We start from the raw sequence: 14,961 nt of genomic DNA, 5'->3' as shown, positions 1-14,961 counted from the left end.
TGGCTGAGGCTTCTTCAGTCTAGCTAACCCAGGCCCGAGCAGATTTTTTGCTGGAGGCGCAGCCTCCTTTCCACAAGGCTCTCCAGGGCTGCAGCTGTCTAGAGCAGTGATGTTTGACCTTGACCTTGACCAGTTGCATCACCAGGGAAGGGGGAAGCTTTCAAAACCTACCAAAGTACAGGCCTCACAACAGATTGATTAAATTAGAAACCCAGAGACTAGGAGCTGAACTTTGACATTCTAAACTATAAATTTGCCCAGAGTACTCTAATGTGTAGTCAGGAGTGAGCAGGGACAGCGACAGAGCCCATACAACCTTCCTCTCTCCCTCCTTTTGGTCTCTGTTTTTCCACTTTCGGCAAGGGGGTAAGAAAAATGTCGCTTTTAAGTCTGGGGCTAATCTCTTTCGGTAGGGGTTTCTGGAAGAGACGGTCTGTCTTTGTCCTAAATCCGACCCAAGATAAAGAACAGTCAGAGACTCTGCTTCCTGCCCCACCACAGCCCTTCTTGGACAACGAATTCCTTCTTGGGCAATGAGTTGGGAGGATATGTATGAAGGAAGGTACAGGAGGTAGAGAGAGGAGTCGGGGGAGGGAGTGCGGGTGGAGAAATCAAGGTGGGCGTGCTTAGATCTGCCTGGGGCAACCTGAGGGTGTCAGTAGAGGCAGCTCAGAGAAGAGGAGGGGTTGGGAGCCGTGAGAACCTCATCCCTGTCCTGGCTACCCTTCACTTCTGGAGCAGGGCCACCTGTGTGAGCGGTCCCACCTGTTCTGGGCTGCCTGAGAGAGTGGCCTGGCCAAGAGATGGAGCCTGGGGCTTGCACATGGGGTGAAGGAAAGTTTGGGGAGGGCACACCTGGCTCCCTGGGCAAGGACCTGACCCTACGGCCCTGCCCTCTGTCCACTGCCAGGTGGTGTGGATCACAGCCACGCTGCCCTACCTCGTGCTCTTCGTGCTCCTGGTCCACGGCATCACGCTGCCTGGCGCCTCGAACGGCATCAATGCCTACCTGCACATCGACTTCTACCGCCTGAAAGAGGCCACGGTCAGTGCCTGGGACTGTCCACCTTCAGGCCGGGGTTGGGGAGGGTTCTTGGGGCAAGCAATGGCAGGAAATCTGATCCTAGATTGGCCACAAATCGGTGGCAGCGCCTGGGACAGAGGACAGAGTGTTCCCTCTCTGGGCCACAACTTCACAGTCTGACCAATGCTGTTTGATTTGCACCTGATGATCTCCCAGCTCAGATGACCCAGGACTCTGTGGCCAGACACATGGTGTCCTCTGCAGACCCCTCTTTCCAAGGGGAGCAGCACTCTGTCCTGGGTCCTGATGCCTGCCATGGCCTCTCAGTTCCCCCTACCCCAGCCACCCCAGCCCTAATTCCACATCTGGTCCCCAACTCTATCCTCTGCTGCCATCCCATGATGTGAGCAGAAGCAGCAACAGCCACCACAGGGCGATCTGGACCCTGCTGACTACGCCCCCAGTGCTGCCCCAGCCTCTTCCAGCCCACTGTCCTGTGAGAGACACAGACAAAATGCAGGTGGGATGAATATGGAGGGGACCCCAAGGCAGCGGGATGAGGTTGGGATCAGAGACAGCCGCGGAGGTACCCGGTGCCTTGAGCATCTTCCAACCATGGCTGAGGTCATTTCCGCATCCTCCCTGAAGCCCGCATCCCTGACGACAGCTCAGCAATTCCCCTCACTCTTCCCAAAGGCTTCTTCACACTCTCTGAACACACAGCAATCCCGGCAGCGGGAACAACATGGGCTTAGGAGGGAGGCGTCCCCGTACGCACCTCCCATAGCTACGATGTCCCAACACACTGCGGTGTTCTCATCCAATAACTGAGGGGAAAACCTGTTTCCTTAGGAACTGTCAGAAAGATAATGGAGCTCAGGACTCGCACAGTCTTGTAAATCGTGAAACAAGTCGGAGTTCTATTTGTTCCCCACCTGTTCAAACACCCTGTCTTTCGGATGAATAGAAATTGAGCCTGCGTGATGCCTCAGGGAGCAGACCCCTCCTCCCCCATCAGATTGCTTCTCTTTTTCCACCTTCTGCTCGCAGCATAGGGAAGCCGAGGATAACATGAGCCAGGTGATGCAAAACTTGAAAATTCAACTCAGTCCAAGTGGGCGGGGTATAACTGTGCCCCCCTCGCAGATGTGCACACACGTGAAATTGACCAGGGCTAGGAATCCGGTGGGGGCAGTGCTCAGAGCTCCGGGCCTCAGACGTGTGCCTTCATCACCCAGAAGATGGAATAAGTAACCCCCGTGCCCTCCCTCCTCCCCCGAGGAGTCAGCACTGTGGGCTGGTGGAAGCTGCTGGGAATCCGCATCCCTTTTCCGAAGCTGCAGTCTGTGAAACTCCAGAGATGGTCCTACCCTTTGCCCTCAGTCCATCCACATCCTAACCTAGGCACCGTGAGTTTCATAACTTTCATTGAAAATCTGGTCGTCAGACTGAGCCTGTGAGTTTGTCCAGCCTGAGCTCATTCCAGGTCACCAAAGCCAGGGGCTTCTAGAGGGGTCTCTCTCCACCGAAGCTTCGAGCAGGCTTCTGGGGAGGGATTATGTGGCTGCCCATCGCCGGTTCGGACCTCACTTCCTCAGATCTCAGACATCCCCGGGGCTCCCCTTCCTTCCTGGAGCAGCCTTCCCGACCTCGAGGAAGCAGAGGTTGATGGCCCTTGTGTGCCTGTTTCAGGTCTGGATCGATGCGGCAACTCAGATATTTTTTTCCTTGGGGGCTGGATTTGGAGTCCTGATTGCCTTTGCCAGTTACAACAAATTTGACAACAACTGCTACAGGTGAGATCCTTATGAGGGCTCTGGAAAGCTGTGGATCCTGGGGCCTGAACCCTGGAGAGTAGGAGAGCGGGTTCTGGTCTGGAGCAAGTCAACCCCTCTTGGCTTTCTTCTTCTGTGAAATGAGGCAGAGCGGACCTTCTGTGAACTCCAGAGGGGGTGTTCTGTGAACTCTGACAAGACCTCTAGGGGGGTGGAGGGGTCCTAACCAATGTATCTCAGTGCAGGACAGCCCTTAAACATGCAAGGTCGTCACCTGGAAAAGTCGAGGCCACTGGAGGTGGCTGGAAGCTCATGGGGATGGGCTACTGGTGCAGAGGAGGGCTATGTACAGGCTTTCAAGAGCAGACAGCACTGTCTGTCTGTCTGTCTGTCTAATGTTCTACAGGCAAAGGCTGGTCGCACAAGAGGTGAGGGCCTGGCAGGGTCAGAGGGGAGACCGCAGTGTGGGCCGAGGAGTCTGCACAGAGCAGCAGAGCCAGAAGATCACGTTGTAGCTCGGGCCTCACTCAGCACATGACACTGCCCCACTGTGGGCCCTGAGCTGTGCAGCCGTCAGACTGGGACACACCTGCGGCCCACTCCCTCTGAAGCTTCAGGCAGAATCATGCTGCCTCTAGAGTGAGACAGAGGGGGAGGGACACATGCCACGGGGCCAGGCTGGAGAAGCGGGGTGATCAGCCAGTAGCAGGGGCTCAGCAGAAACAGGGAGGGAAGTTAGGGGAGAGCCTCGGAGGATCGCTGGTAGTCGGATCGGTGGACCCGGGGCAGCCAGCACGCACGGCGGGGAGAAATCTGAGAGGAGCCAGGGAGGTGGGCCTTTGGTGGGCCGGCAAGCTGACCGATCTGGAATGTTCCAAGACTGCGTGTTGGGGAGTCATGGAAAGGAAGCCAGGAAGGAAGGTTGGGTCATCTCAACAAAGCTCCTAAAGGCCAGGTTGAGATGCCGAGAAGTGCTAGGGAGCTACGGGCAGTTTGCTGAAGAAGGAGGCCAGTTGGGTGAATCCCCAATAAGAGCTGGACACCAGTCCTTGATCTCCAAGTGGCCCCAACCCAGTGGGGCACTGGGGTCCCTGCAGCAGCAGGAGGGGCTGGTGTTGGAGGTGGCTGTCCCATAGATGGTGCAAGGGCTCGGGGAGCAGGCCGGGGGAGTCTGGCCACTTGACCCCACAGTGCTCCTCTCCCCCAGGGACGCCCTGCTCACCAGCACCATCAACTGTGTCACCAGCTTCATCTCTGGGTTCGCCATCTTCTCCATCCTCGGTTACATGGCCCACGAACACAAGGTCAACATTGAGGACGTGGCCACTGAAGGTGGGTGGGCAGATGTGGGAGGGGCTGAGAAAACCATCGTGCCCTTGGCCAGCGGCTTTCCTGTGGGTGGCTAAGGGAACAAGAGGGCTGGGCCTGGAACCTTCCACATGGTCCATGTCATGGGCTTTCTCTGTGGCCGTGAGTGGGCGTTCCTGGCCCTCCTGGCTTCTGCCTGTGCCGCAGAACCTTCCCGTGGGTCAGGCTAGGTGGCTATTGTGAACCCCTATGCTGAGCTGTTGACATACCCTCATTAGTTCTCATGGGACTGCAAGACAAAGGGTAAATGACCCACTTTACAGGTGAGAAAGCAGAGACTCCGGCCATGGGAGTGGTCCTGGGTCAGCCAGTTCGTGAGCTGCCGTGCCAGCATTCAAAGCCTGAGCAGCCTGACCTTGAACCTGCCCTCCCCTACTGCTGCTCCTGCTCTGGCCAGGAGCTGGGGCCTGGGAGGGAACTCGCATGGGCCCTGAGGATCACGGACTTTTGAGAGTAAGAGGTTCTCTGAGGGCGTGTGAGGCGTGGGATCTGCAGCCTGTGGCCTGCTGCCGCCCGGGTTGGAGGTCTGCCCCCTCCAGGCATAACGGACGGCGAGCTGGGGCCAGCATCACCTGTCATCGCAGAACCTGGAATTGCTTGGCCCCAGGGGACCAGCCAAATATCGCAGCGGGGTCGGCCGGGCGAATGGGGCCTCCGCTACGCTTCCGCCATCGGCCTCCCAAACAGCTGGCCCAGCCCTTGAGGATGTCCTCCCTGCTTCTTCCAGGAGCTGGCCTGGTTTTCATCTTGTACCCAGAAGCCATTTCCACCCTGTCGGGATCCACATTCTGGGCGGTCGTGTTCTTCATCATGCTCCTGGCTCTGGGAATTGACAGCTCGGTGAGTGACCCTGTTCGGGAGACAGCGCCGCACACACCGGGAGGGCGGGAGTGGGGGACACCCTGGGCCTGTCCTTCCCGGCCCCCCAATGACTCAACCTGAAGTGCCCACCTGATTGCTAGTGATTTTCAGGAAGTCCTAATTAAAGGCAGACCAGGAAGTGAGCTCCTCTAGGTCCAGGCTAAGGACCAGTAGAAACCCCAGGGACATCACAGAAATCCACAAACACTCAGGGTCCTGTTGGTTTCTTAGAACCTTTTATTTTACGTAGGCCACATTCGATTTACCAACTTCTAGGTCTGCTCCCACCTCTGGCCTGTCACTTCCTCAAGTTTGCCAGAGTCTCAGGGTAGGGCTGGCGAAAGAGGGTCCCCTCGCTGTCTCTTCCTTTCAGTCGGTAGGTCTGCCGGGGGCACTGTGTTAAGAAGGATTCTGAGGCCACTTTTAGGCTCACAGGAAGGAATCCCAATCGTGGTTAACACGGTCTGCCGGGGGCCCGGGGGTGTGTAGAGGAAGAGAGGGAAGCCATGTGTGCTTCTCACCTGCCATCCCAGGCTTGAGGTGTCCCTTAAGTGAGCACATGATTAGTACTCACTGGAGAGCCTTTCAGACTCTGAGAGGGGACGTGCAAGGTGACCCCTGGCTTGACAGTTGGAAAGGCAGCCAGAAATCCTTGTCACAAACCGCTGCCTCAGGCTCCAACCGCTGGCAGCTCTACTCTGAGAGTTGCTTCCAGAAAGACTCTTACTCCTACACAAATAGGCGAGATGCGCGAGCAGTTTGGCATTTCATCGCCGCACCCTCCTGGGCTCATGGGCCCCGCTCAGGCGAGTGTGTGGGACAGCAGACGGAGACTTGCTGTCCAGAGGGAAACTGGGGTTTTCTCTTCAGCTTCTCCCACATAGTTCCGAGTTCTGAGCCGGGTTGAGAGCAGGGCCGAGCCGGGTGGGCGGGCCGACCCTCCTACCTGCTTCTCACCCCACCTGGCTCTGTGCAGATGGGAGGCATGGAGGCTGTCATCACCGGCCTGGCGGACGACTTCCAGGTCCTGAAGAGACACCGGAAACTCTTCACGTTTGGGGTCACCTTTGGAACCTTCCTTCTGGCCCTGTTTTGCATCACCAAGGTGAGGAGGGGCTGGGCTCTGGGTCACCTGGAGCTCTGGAGGCTGCATTTCAATCCAGTCTGGTCAGGAATTCCCAGCCAATGGCAGTGCGATGGGGTAGGGATTGGGGGTGGGGATGGGGGGGGTGCCGGGGTGAGCTCAGGGGAACCACAGTGGGACAGGCATCAGCCCTGCAGCCTGATCTCCCCAGGGCGACACCCCAATGTTCTCAGTCTCCCACCTCTGAGCCTGAGGGATTCCAGGCGACTTTTCCAAACTGCTAATTTATTTGAGGGGAAGCCAAAGTCCCTTTGGAAGTCAGCTCACTTGTGACCGGCTCGAACACCCACCCTTGGCCCTCTGGAAGAGCACAAATATGCGACATTAAGACAATAAGCCCAGGACACTGACACCTGCCTTCACAAACAGGGTTCTGAGCCAGTGCGACAGGGGACGGGGGGCTGGGACGGATGTGGTAGTCGGTGGCCATTTCTGGGCAGGATGGTCTCAGACTTTCTCCCTCCACACCCAGGGCGGGATGTATGTGCTGACCCTACTGGACACCTTCGCGGCGGGGACATCCATTCTGTTTGCTGTGCTCATGGAAGCCATCGGCGTCTCCTGGTTCTATGGTATGTCGGCGGGCCCAGAGCACAAAGGAAAGCCTCAGACACCACCCAGATATGCAAAGGGTTCTCCATTTCCAGGACAGCCGCTGCTGATTCTAGAACAGAGCAGACAGCTTCTTAGGCACAGCCCCGCTGCCCTGCCAGTTCATTTTTGCCTTTGCACAGGAAGCTGCAAGGACCCCCCCCCCCCAGGGCCGCACAGTGCCAGCTTTTACTGGGGAACACAGATTCCCCCAAGCCATAAAATTCCTTCCAGAGTAAGGTGGCCACATTTAGCAAACAGAATACAAGACACCCAGTTACACTTGAACCTCAGATAAACGATGAGTAACTATTTTAGTAAAAGTACATCCCAAATGTGGGATGTAGTTGTAGTTCAACTAAAATCACTTCCGTTGTGTCTCTGAAACCCAGATGGGACCGGGCATCTCGCGTTCTCTCTGACAGCCTTATTCTGCAGCTGAACGGGGAGAAGGTGTCACAAAGTGTCACATGAGTTCCAACTGCTCCTTTCTTTCCCCACGAGTCACATCAAAGAGTCGATCCGTGTGAGGCTGGGCTCTTCCACACCATGACGTCACTGTTCTAGGAGCCCAGCTGCCTGGCTGTGTCACTCGGGGCTGGTCCTCTCCACTTCTGGAGCATGGCTTTCCCTCTGCAAAAATAAATCGGAGTGGCACATAAGTCAATACTATATATATATATATATATATATATATATATATATATATATATAAAATTTTTCGTTGACAAGTAGTTGACATGCAGTGTTGTTTTAGCTTCAGGTGTATAACATAGCGATGGGACGCTCTGTACCTTCCTTGGTGCTCGCCACCCACAGTGTCATTACCACTGGGCCCTGAACACTATTCCTACAGTATTGTTCCCTCTCCTCCCTGGGCTCTAAGACCTATTTACTTACAAGCTGGAAACATGTACCTCTTACCCTCCTTTCTCAGTCTCCCGCACCCCCCCCCCCCCCGCCCAGGTCTGTTCTGGCCACCACATGTGTTCTGTGTCTTGAAGTGTCTGGTTTTTTGCTTGTCTCTTTTTTGCTTTGTTCCTTTGGTTTGTTTTTTGAGATCCGGCCGATGAGCGAAGCGGTATTGGTATCTCTGAGACTGCCTGACTTCACTGAGCACAGTGCCCTCTGGGGCCACCCGTGTCGTCGGCACACACGGCACCTACAGGGCATGTCTTCGGCACCAACTCAGTGCCCGCGGCCAGATCTCCCAAGTGCCACAGTGCCCGCCTCTTGCCTGACTGCCTGGCCACCCCTCCTGGGGCCTGACTCTCAGGGGTGGACTGAGAGGGGCGGCCAGGGGCTCTTCGGTGGGGGGTAGTGTGACTGGCCTGCCCTGTGTGTGCCCAGGTGTGGACAGGTTCAGCAACGACATCCAACAGATGATGGGGTTCAAGCCAGGCCTCTACTGGAGACTGTGCTGGAAGTTTGTCAGCCCCGCCTTCCTCCTGGTGTGTACAGGGTGTCTGTCTGGGGCTTCCAGGGCCTAGGGGGCTGGGTTGGGGAGCCCGGGGTGGGGGGGCTGGGCTCAAGCAGACAGGATGCTGGGATGCCCAGCTCTGTTCAGAGCACGGGAGGCTTCCACGATGGCGGGTCTCCAGCTGGGGCTGGGTCCCCAGGGGAATGTGTGTCACCTTCCCATGCCTCTTCTGTGTCTCTTGCTCCCTCTGTCTCCTTTCTTGTCACCATTTGCTTCTTGAACACTTCCTGCCTCTCAACCTTCTCCTCTCTTTTTTTTTCTCTCCTGCTGCTGCATCCCTCCCACCTGCTCCCCTCCGTCCCTCCCTGGTGTCCCCGCAGTTTGTGGTGGTGGTGAGTGTCATCAACTTCAAGCCGCTCAACTACGACGACTACGTCTTCCCGCTCTGGGCCAACTGGGTCGGGTGGGGAATCGCGCTCTCCTCCATGGTGCTGGTGCCGGCCTACAGCGTCTACAAGTTCTTCAGCATACGGGGCTCCCTTCGGGAGGTGAGGTCGGGGTGTGGGCCGGGCTGGACCAGCGGGGTCGGGGGAGGCAGGGATGGCGGGGGTATCTCTAGGCATCGCTGATGGGCCGAAAGAGGGCAGACACGAGGGCGCGTACACCAGAGCCACCGCGATGGCCCAGTCATGACCACAACCCAGCCCGAGTTTTCACGCTCAGCAATAGGGACCTTGGAAAGGTAAAAGTAGCGCTTAGCCCGGTGCCCGGCTCCAGGAGGCGGTCCGCGCGCGCCCCCTGCTGTCCGGTTGTGTGCGGCAGGCGTCTCCGCTCCCTGTCCCTGTGGTTATTATTAACATGAACCTGGTGTCCCCTTCTGAGTTCTGTCCTGTCCCCGATGTCCCCATCTTCCAGTCTGCGCTGACCGTGACCTAGCCACCTCAGCTTTTACCTGCCTCTTTCCCGAACCTGACACCCACCAGCCAAACCCAGAGATTTCCAGAATACATCTTCTTCTTTTACCGGGGTGCGTTGTACATGCAGATACCCGGAGAAGGGTTTAGGAAACAGGGCCTTTCCTCTCAGAGAAAGTCTATCCTCATTGGTTATTCAAAAGCGCTTTCTTTTATGTATCATGGTGACAGCCTCTGCCTCAAGTCCTTCCTTTGCGAGATGAAGCTTCCATTCCTTTATCCCCTCATGGTCTCGCTTCCCTGCTGTGAGGTTGCCTGGCCCCGGCAGGCTGCTGGCACTAGATATAACTCCCCAGAGCTCACATTCTAAGCCGGAGACAGAAATACAGATGAGGGAGGCAGGAAGTGAGGGAGGGCTTAGGGAACAGGGTCCCAGGCTGGGCTGTGTCCCCCCCCCCACCCCCACCCCAGGTCCTTGTGATGCATTTCCTGTCCTTGAAATCCCACGTCCCAGAGCCTCTGGGTCACTGCGAGGACCTGTGTTCCGTGAGCTTAACCTGGATCTGCTTGGAGCTTTTCATGTTTCACACTTAGGGAGCAGCAAGGGCTCCGCACCATGCAGTGATCCATCATGGACCCCAGTGAGCCCCCCCAAGTCCCTGCCCTGTGTCTGCACCCCAGGGGGCCTCCCCAGTGTCTGACCGCAGTAGTCAGCCCAGATAACTCAAAGTGAACAGACCCACTCTATAAACAAGGACAGGGGGTGTCTTGTATGGACCTCACACGCCGTTTCTGTGGATCTTCGGGGTCAACCAGGAGGTGGTCTGTGACTGGGGGTGGCTGCTGGGCTGGTGTCCCTCGGTCTGGCTGAAACACACACACACACACACACACACACACACCCCACCCCACACACCCCCACCTCCTGTGTCTGTCTTCTTACAGAGACTGGCCTACGGCATCACCCCGGAGAATGAGCACCACCTGGTGGCCCAGAGGGACGTCAGGCAGTTCCAAGTACGTACAGGCTGGAATGTTCCGGGCGGGGGCCAGGCCCTAATTACTCCCCACATGCTGGCTGCAGGCCTACACGCCACAAAGTCTCAGGCAGCTGTGGGCTGGAGTCCCAGGGCTATGGTGTCAGGAAGGGAGGAGAGGGGCCTCTCCTCTGCATCTGCCAGCTTCTGCCTGGCCTTCTGCTCCTCAGTCCTGGGAAGCCAAATGTCCAGTCTTCCCTAAGCTTTAGTCTCTCTCTCTCTGAGGGGTCATCACACTAGGCTGGGGATCTCTTATCTTGGAGGAAGAGTGGCAGGTGCATCAATACCATGTTGACCTAAGTCCTTTTCCCTGAAAAACCTTGGGGTTGGGGTATGGGAGAGGGTCCTGGTGGGCCCCCTGTTTTCAGACTTGCTGTGTGACTTTGGGAAGCTTCTTCACCTTTTCTGGGCCTAAGTGACAAGCAGGTAATCAGCCTGCCTGTTCTCCGGGATCTTTGGAGGGAGGGGTGTGTTCTCTGCACTCCACTCCCCCGTGCTTCCTGCTGCCCTTCCCGACTGGCCCTTGGCGCTCTCCATCCCCACCTGCCCCCGGCCTGGCCTAAACACCTGCCGTCTTCCTCCGCAGCTGCAGCACTGGCTGGCCATCTGACCGCAGCCCCAGGGAGGAGCCCTGCCGCACCCACGTCCAGGTCCAAGGCTTCGCTACCACTCCAGACACAGTCTTGAAAATCCTCTCCTGAAAGATATGTCTTTCTATCCCTCTTCCTCTTTTCCCAGTTACAAATGGTTTAGCGACCTGGTTTTTACTCACCTTCTGTCCATCTGGCCCCAGGGTGGGGGGCGGGTGGGCTTTGAGTTTAGATTGGAAAGCGACACGGGACAAGAAGAGGGGAGGGAACAGGAAGAATGACTTCTGTTGAACCTCTTTTGTTTGGGGGAAGGTCTCACGCAGCTTGGGATCTGGCCCAAGCCAAGCTCCGTGGCTCGGGCAGAATTCCCCAAAACTCTTGCTTGTAGTTTGGGTCTTGGAAGAAATCCTGTCAGCCAAATCAGAGAGGGGATGTTCCTTTTGGTCATACACCATGAAACCAAACCCAAACAAAAAGCCCACCTGGGTCTGGGGCGGGGTTCCTCTTGCCACCCGGTCAGCGTTGTGGTATCTGAACCTTGGTCAGGGAGCTTGGGTTGGTTTGTCTCTGTCTTGGGTCTGCGGATAGACGCTTTGGGGGATCGTGAGCAGAAACCATCACAGTTTTCACTCTGGCTACATTGAGTCTGATGTGCGTGTGTGTTCTGGAACATTCTTCCTGGGGAATCCCACCCAAGCACGGTCCTAGGGCTCTTCAAGTGATTGGGGGGGTTGGCCCCGAAAACCCCCTCTGTCTCTCTTCATGGTCTGGACTTAGCACCTGAGGGCAAAGTGGGACCAAGTACAGAGCAACCTAGTCACTCAAGTTGAAGGGAGAATATTCTGAGTTGACGGAGCCCTTGGCAGTTTTAGAGAATGTCCTGCTTGAGTTCTGTTACACGTTTGTGCTTGGCGCCCCCTGGTGGTGTTGGTTAGTTCCAGCTCCTTCAGAGAACGGATTCGTAGTTTGGTTAAGTTGGTGACATCTGTTTGGGGTTTCTGTTTATGGTTTGAGTCTCTTCTTATGCCCTCACTGGAATTCGAGATTTAGAAGTTCTTGTTGTGACTTTGGAAGTCCCTGATGAAGAATCTTGGGCCAGAAGTCAATAAATACAGGGGTCATTCCTACTGGGAGGGTAGGATGACACACATCCGGAAGGCGCTTTGCCTAACACTGGGGTGTCCCCTGAGCCTGACAATGGATCGTGCAGTTTGCAGAAGATGGTTCTGTGGGGGCCTGCTGGGCACAGCGGGATGGTTTTCTCTCTCAGGGTCCTGAGATTTCCTTGCTAAGTCAGTGTCCGTGGGTCATTTTTTGGAGGCAGGAGGGAAAATCAGAAGCCCTTTGATCTTTCCGTGTAAAAAGTCTGGCTCAAAGTGTAGGACAGCCCAGGTGGCAGGTGTCTTGAACCACGGTGGAAGGCGGGGCCTGGGAGCGGAGCATCCCATGGAGTGGAACAGTAGAGTGGGGATTCAAGAAGATGAGGGCGGATGACCCATCACGGGTGGGATCTGGTCCCATGAAGGATAATCCCTCCCTCAGGGTGATGCTCCTTCTCCACAAAGTGCATGCATCCTCATCACCTCCTGTCCTCCCAGCTCGGACCACAGGGCTGGTTTCTGTCCCCATTTCCCAGATGGGAACACCAAGGCCCAGCATTTCGGGCACTCTGGTTCAAGTGTTGTCAGCTACCGAGGGACCCAGTCAGACCCTCAGGTCAGATCACCTGACTCTCAGCCCAGAGCTCTCCGAAATGCCCGGCACACTAGGGTCTCCCCCACCCAGGGCTGTCATGAAAAATAAACAAAACCCAGTGGAGCGGCCAGGGAGGGTCTCTTAGCAAAAGAACAGTGTGTTGGAAGAAGGGAAAGGGGAGAGGATGTCACCTGTTCTCAACTAGCTGGTTGGCAGAGGCGATCATGGAGCGGTGCCCTTCCTGATGATCACGGTCGCCCTGGGGAACAGCGAGGGGTGACAGCTGAGGCCAGCTGGCTGAAATGAGGGTGAGCAGGAGAGCCTGTGCGTATCAGAACAGGGACCCTACAGAGGGAACCTGCCAGCTGCATGTGGCCTTTCTGCCTCCAGACATTTGTCTCAAGGGTGAGTCGGAGATGTGGTGCTAGCTGACCCGTTGCCAGACCAAAGCCATGGTGCAGCCTTGTGGCAGGATGGGGTTGCTGAGTCTGGGGGGAGGGGCGAGGGAGGGGGGCAAGCCCAGGGACCCCCCTCCCTCCCCGGGGTCGGGTGGTGGGGGTGGGCGGGGAACCCTGGGAGCCTTTGGAAGCTCTCGTGGAAGTGCTGGCAGAGCTCTGGGCTCACCTCCCACCTACACTTAAGGGACGGGGGTGTATGTCCTTTGTCCTGAGTCATGTTTGACTTCTTTTTCGTGGCCTTTTTTTGATAGCAGAGGTTCCCCAACGTGAGGGTGCTCCTGTGTACTGTATAGGATGCTTTTGCCTTTTCCCAGATTTTTAAAGGATTATTCTTGTCCATGAAATGTACACTATCTGTTTAACACCCGCCCCCCCCCCCACGTTAACATCTGCTCTGAGTCCAGTGGTTCCGTGTCCCCCTGTGGGTGGGGGGGGAGGGTCCTTATTCTAGATGCAAGGGAGACAAAGGAGAAAGGGGAGCTGCCAATTCTTGCCAAACGTCCTGCTGAATGCAAGTCCCCAAAGCTGCCTTAATTCTCGGCTGGCGGCCCCACCTGAGGGGTGGGGGTGGTTGGCTGTCTCGTGGTATAGGACCTATTTCGCAGCCATGGTGATGTGCGACAGAAACATGCTCACCAAAGAGGTCATTTCTTAGTAGAGAAGCCTGCTGAGCTCATTTCACTTATTTCTTTTGGAAGCCAGGGAATGGGGAAGAACAGAGAAAAGCAAGTGCCATTCAGCATTTCGAGTCGCAGGGGACCTGGGTCTACGGATGCCTCACCGGGCTCCTGAGGACAGGGGAGATTTTTCTCTCTGGGTTTCAGGGCTCTTTGTCTGCAAGCAAGGGTTGGATCCCATAATCAAAGGTCCTGTCCAGTTAAAAAATGTTCCTGTCTCCATGAAGATATTCTTGTGCTAGATGTACCTTGAGGGAAGCACGCTGTTTCCTGTAGGACTTTCCAGAACCATCTGGCGACTTGTAACCTGTGGAGTAGAGCGATGTCTGATGTCTGGCCTCCAGAACTCAGATTTTTCTGGACATTCGGTAGTTCCTCCTTTTCTGGTATGTCTTCAACAGATGTCGGAAACACTGGGTATTTAAAAAAAAAAAAAAAATCCAACCCTTTTGTTTCAAGGATGTCAAGGGTGACGTGTTACGCCCTTGTGAGCCCCGGGATCCACAGCTGTGCGGGCGCTGGTGTCCTTACTGCCACCAAAGACACTGGTGAATGTGAAGTTGTTTTTGGGGTACCCGCCCTCATCCCTCTGCTTCTCTACTTCTGTGTAAATAAGGATTGTTCCAGTGGTGCCCTCTCTGTGTCATGGACCATTCCGATGTCATGCAGGTTTCTTTGTCTGGTGTGGATTTATTTCCAAAGCTGTTCTCTTCATGGAAAAATAAGTGTGCAGAGTAATAAAGGATATTTCCTGTGCCACGTGTCTGGCAGTTGGATTCTTTCTGTCATGAAAGTAAAATGCTACAAATAACGAAAGGCAAAGGAGGGTGACTGCAATCAACCTCCAGCTGGTGAAGAAAAGCTTCTGGTCATAGTGGTCCATCTCTCACCCAAATAACTCTTTGTATAACCCATGGAACAGGAGCGTGGAAGGGGTGAAATCTGTAATCCCAGCTCTAAGAATGACACACTTTAAAAAATTTGTTTGTTAATTTTTTGACATTCAAGCTACTTACTAAAATAGCTACATTGGTTTTATTTCTTAAGACGTATTTTTATTTAAATAGAAAATGGATAACAAGTAACACCAAGTTAGGTATCTAGCTTTGCTTTTTCATTTCTGGGGCTGAAGTTCAAAGGAATCAGAATCTTCAGTTGGAAAAAAAAAAAAAAAAGAACCTTCAGTTGGGTTACATTCAGTGCACAATTAATTGTGTGTTAATGCATGTGTGCATTTTTCTAGGGAAAGAAGGATACATTAACACAAAGCCCTTGTGGCTAAGTACTAATGTTATTACTTTTAATAACTATTGTTATTATTTTTATTGTTATTAGTTTTAATTTTTCATTATTTTTAAAGTGACATCAATATAAACAAGGTATTGCTATCAGGGACTGGGTGGTGAA

At 55.0% G+C, this 14,961-nt stretch overlaps 1 protein-coding gene across 3 annotated transcripts in view; it reads left to right on the top strand.

Moving 5' to 3' along the window:
- The window catches only part of SLC6A2 (solute carrier family 6 member 2), a 44,960-nt gene extending 30,650 nt beyond the window's left edge, over nt 1-14,310 (top strand). For all 3 annotated transcript variants that reach the window (XM_059153704.1, XM_059153705.1, XM_059153703.1), the window contains 10 exons: nt 911-1,045; nt 2,717-2,820; nt 4,007-4,131; nt 4,895-5,007; nt 6,005-6,133; nt 6,645-6,744; nt 8,114-8,214; nt 8,564-8,731; nt 10,043-10,114; nt 10,721-14,310. In XM_059153704.1, the coding sequence (XP_059009687.1) occupies nt 911-1,045; nt 2,717-2,820; nt 4,007-4,131; nt 4,895-5,007; nt 6,005-6,133; nt 6,645-6,744; nt 8,114-8,214; nt 8,564-8,731; nt 10,043-10,114; nt 10,721-10,744 (1,071 nt within the window). In that variant the 3' untranslated portion in view covers nt 10,745-14,310. The remainder of the gene's footprint in view (nt 1-910; nt 1,046-2,716; nt 2,821-4,006; nt 4,132-4,894; nt 5,008-6,004; nt 6,134-6,644; nt 6,745-8,113; nt 8,215-8,563; nt 8,732-10,042; nt 10,115-10,720) is intronic.
- The last annotated feature ends 651 nt before the right edge of the window (nt 14,311-14,961 follow it).

This window comes from Mustela lutreola, chromosome 16 (assembly GCF_030435805.1).
Source record: "Mustela lutreola isolate mMusLut2 chromosome 16, mMusLut2.pri, whole genome shotgun sequence".
Lineage (NCBI taxonomy): Eukaryota > Metazoa > Chordata > Mammalia > Carnivora > Mustelidae > Mustela > Mustela lutreola.
Note: the sequence above shows the minus strand (reverse complement) of the source record. Positions and strands in the feature narration are given on the sequence as shown.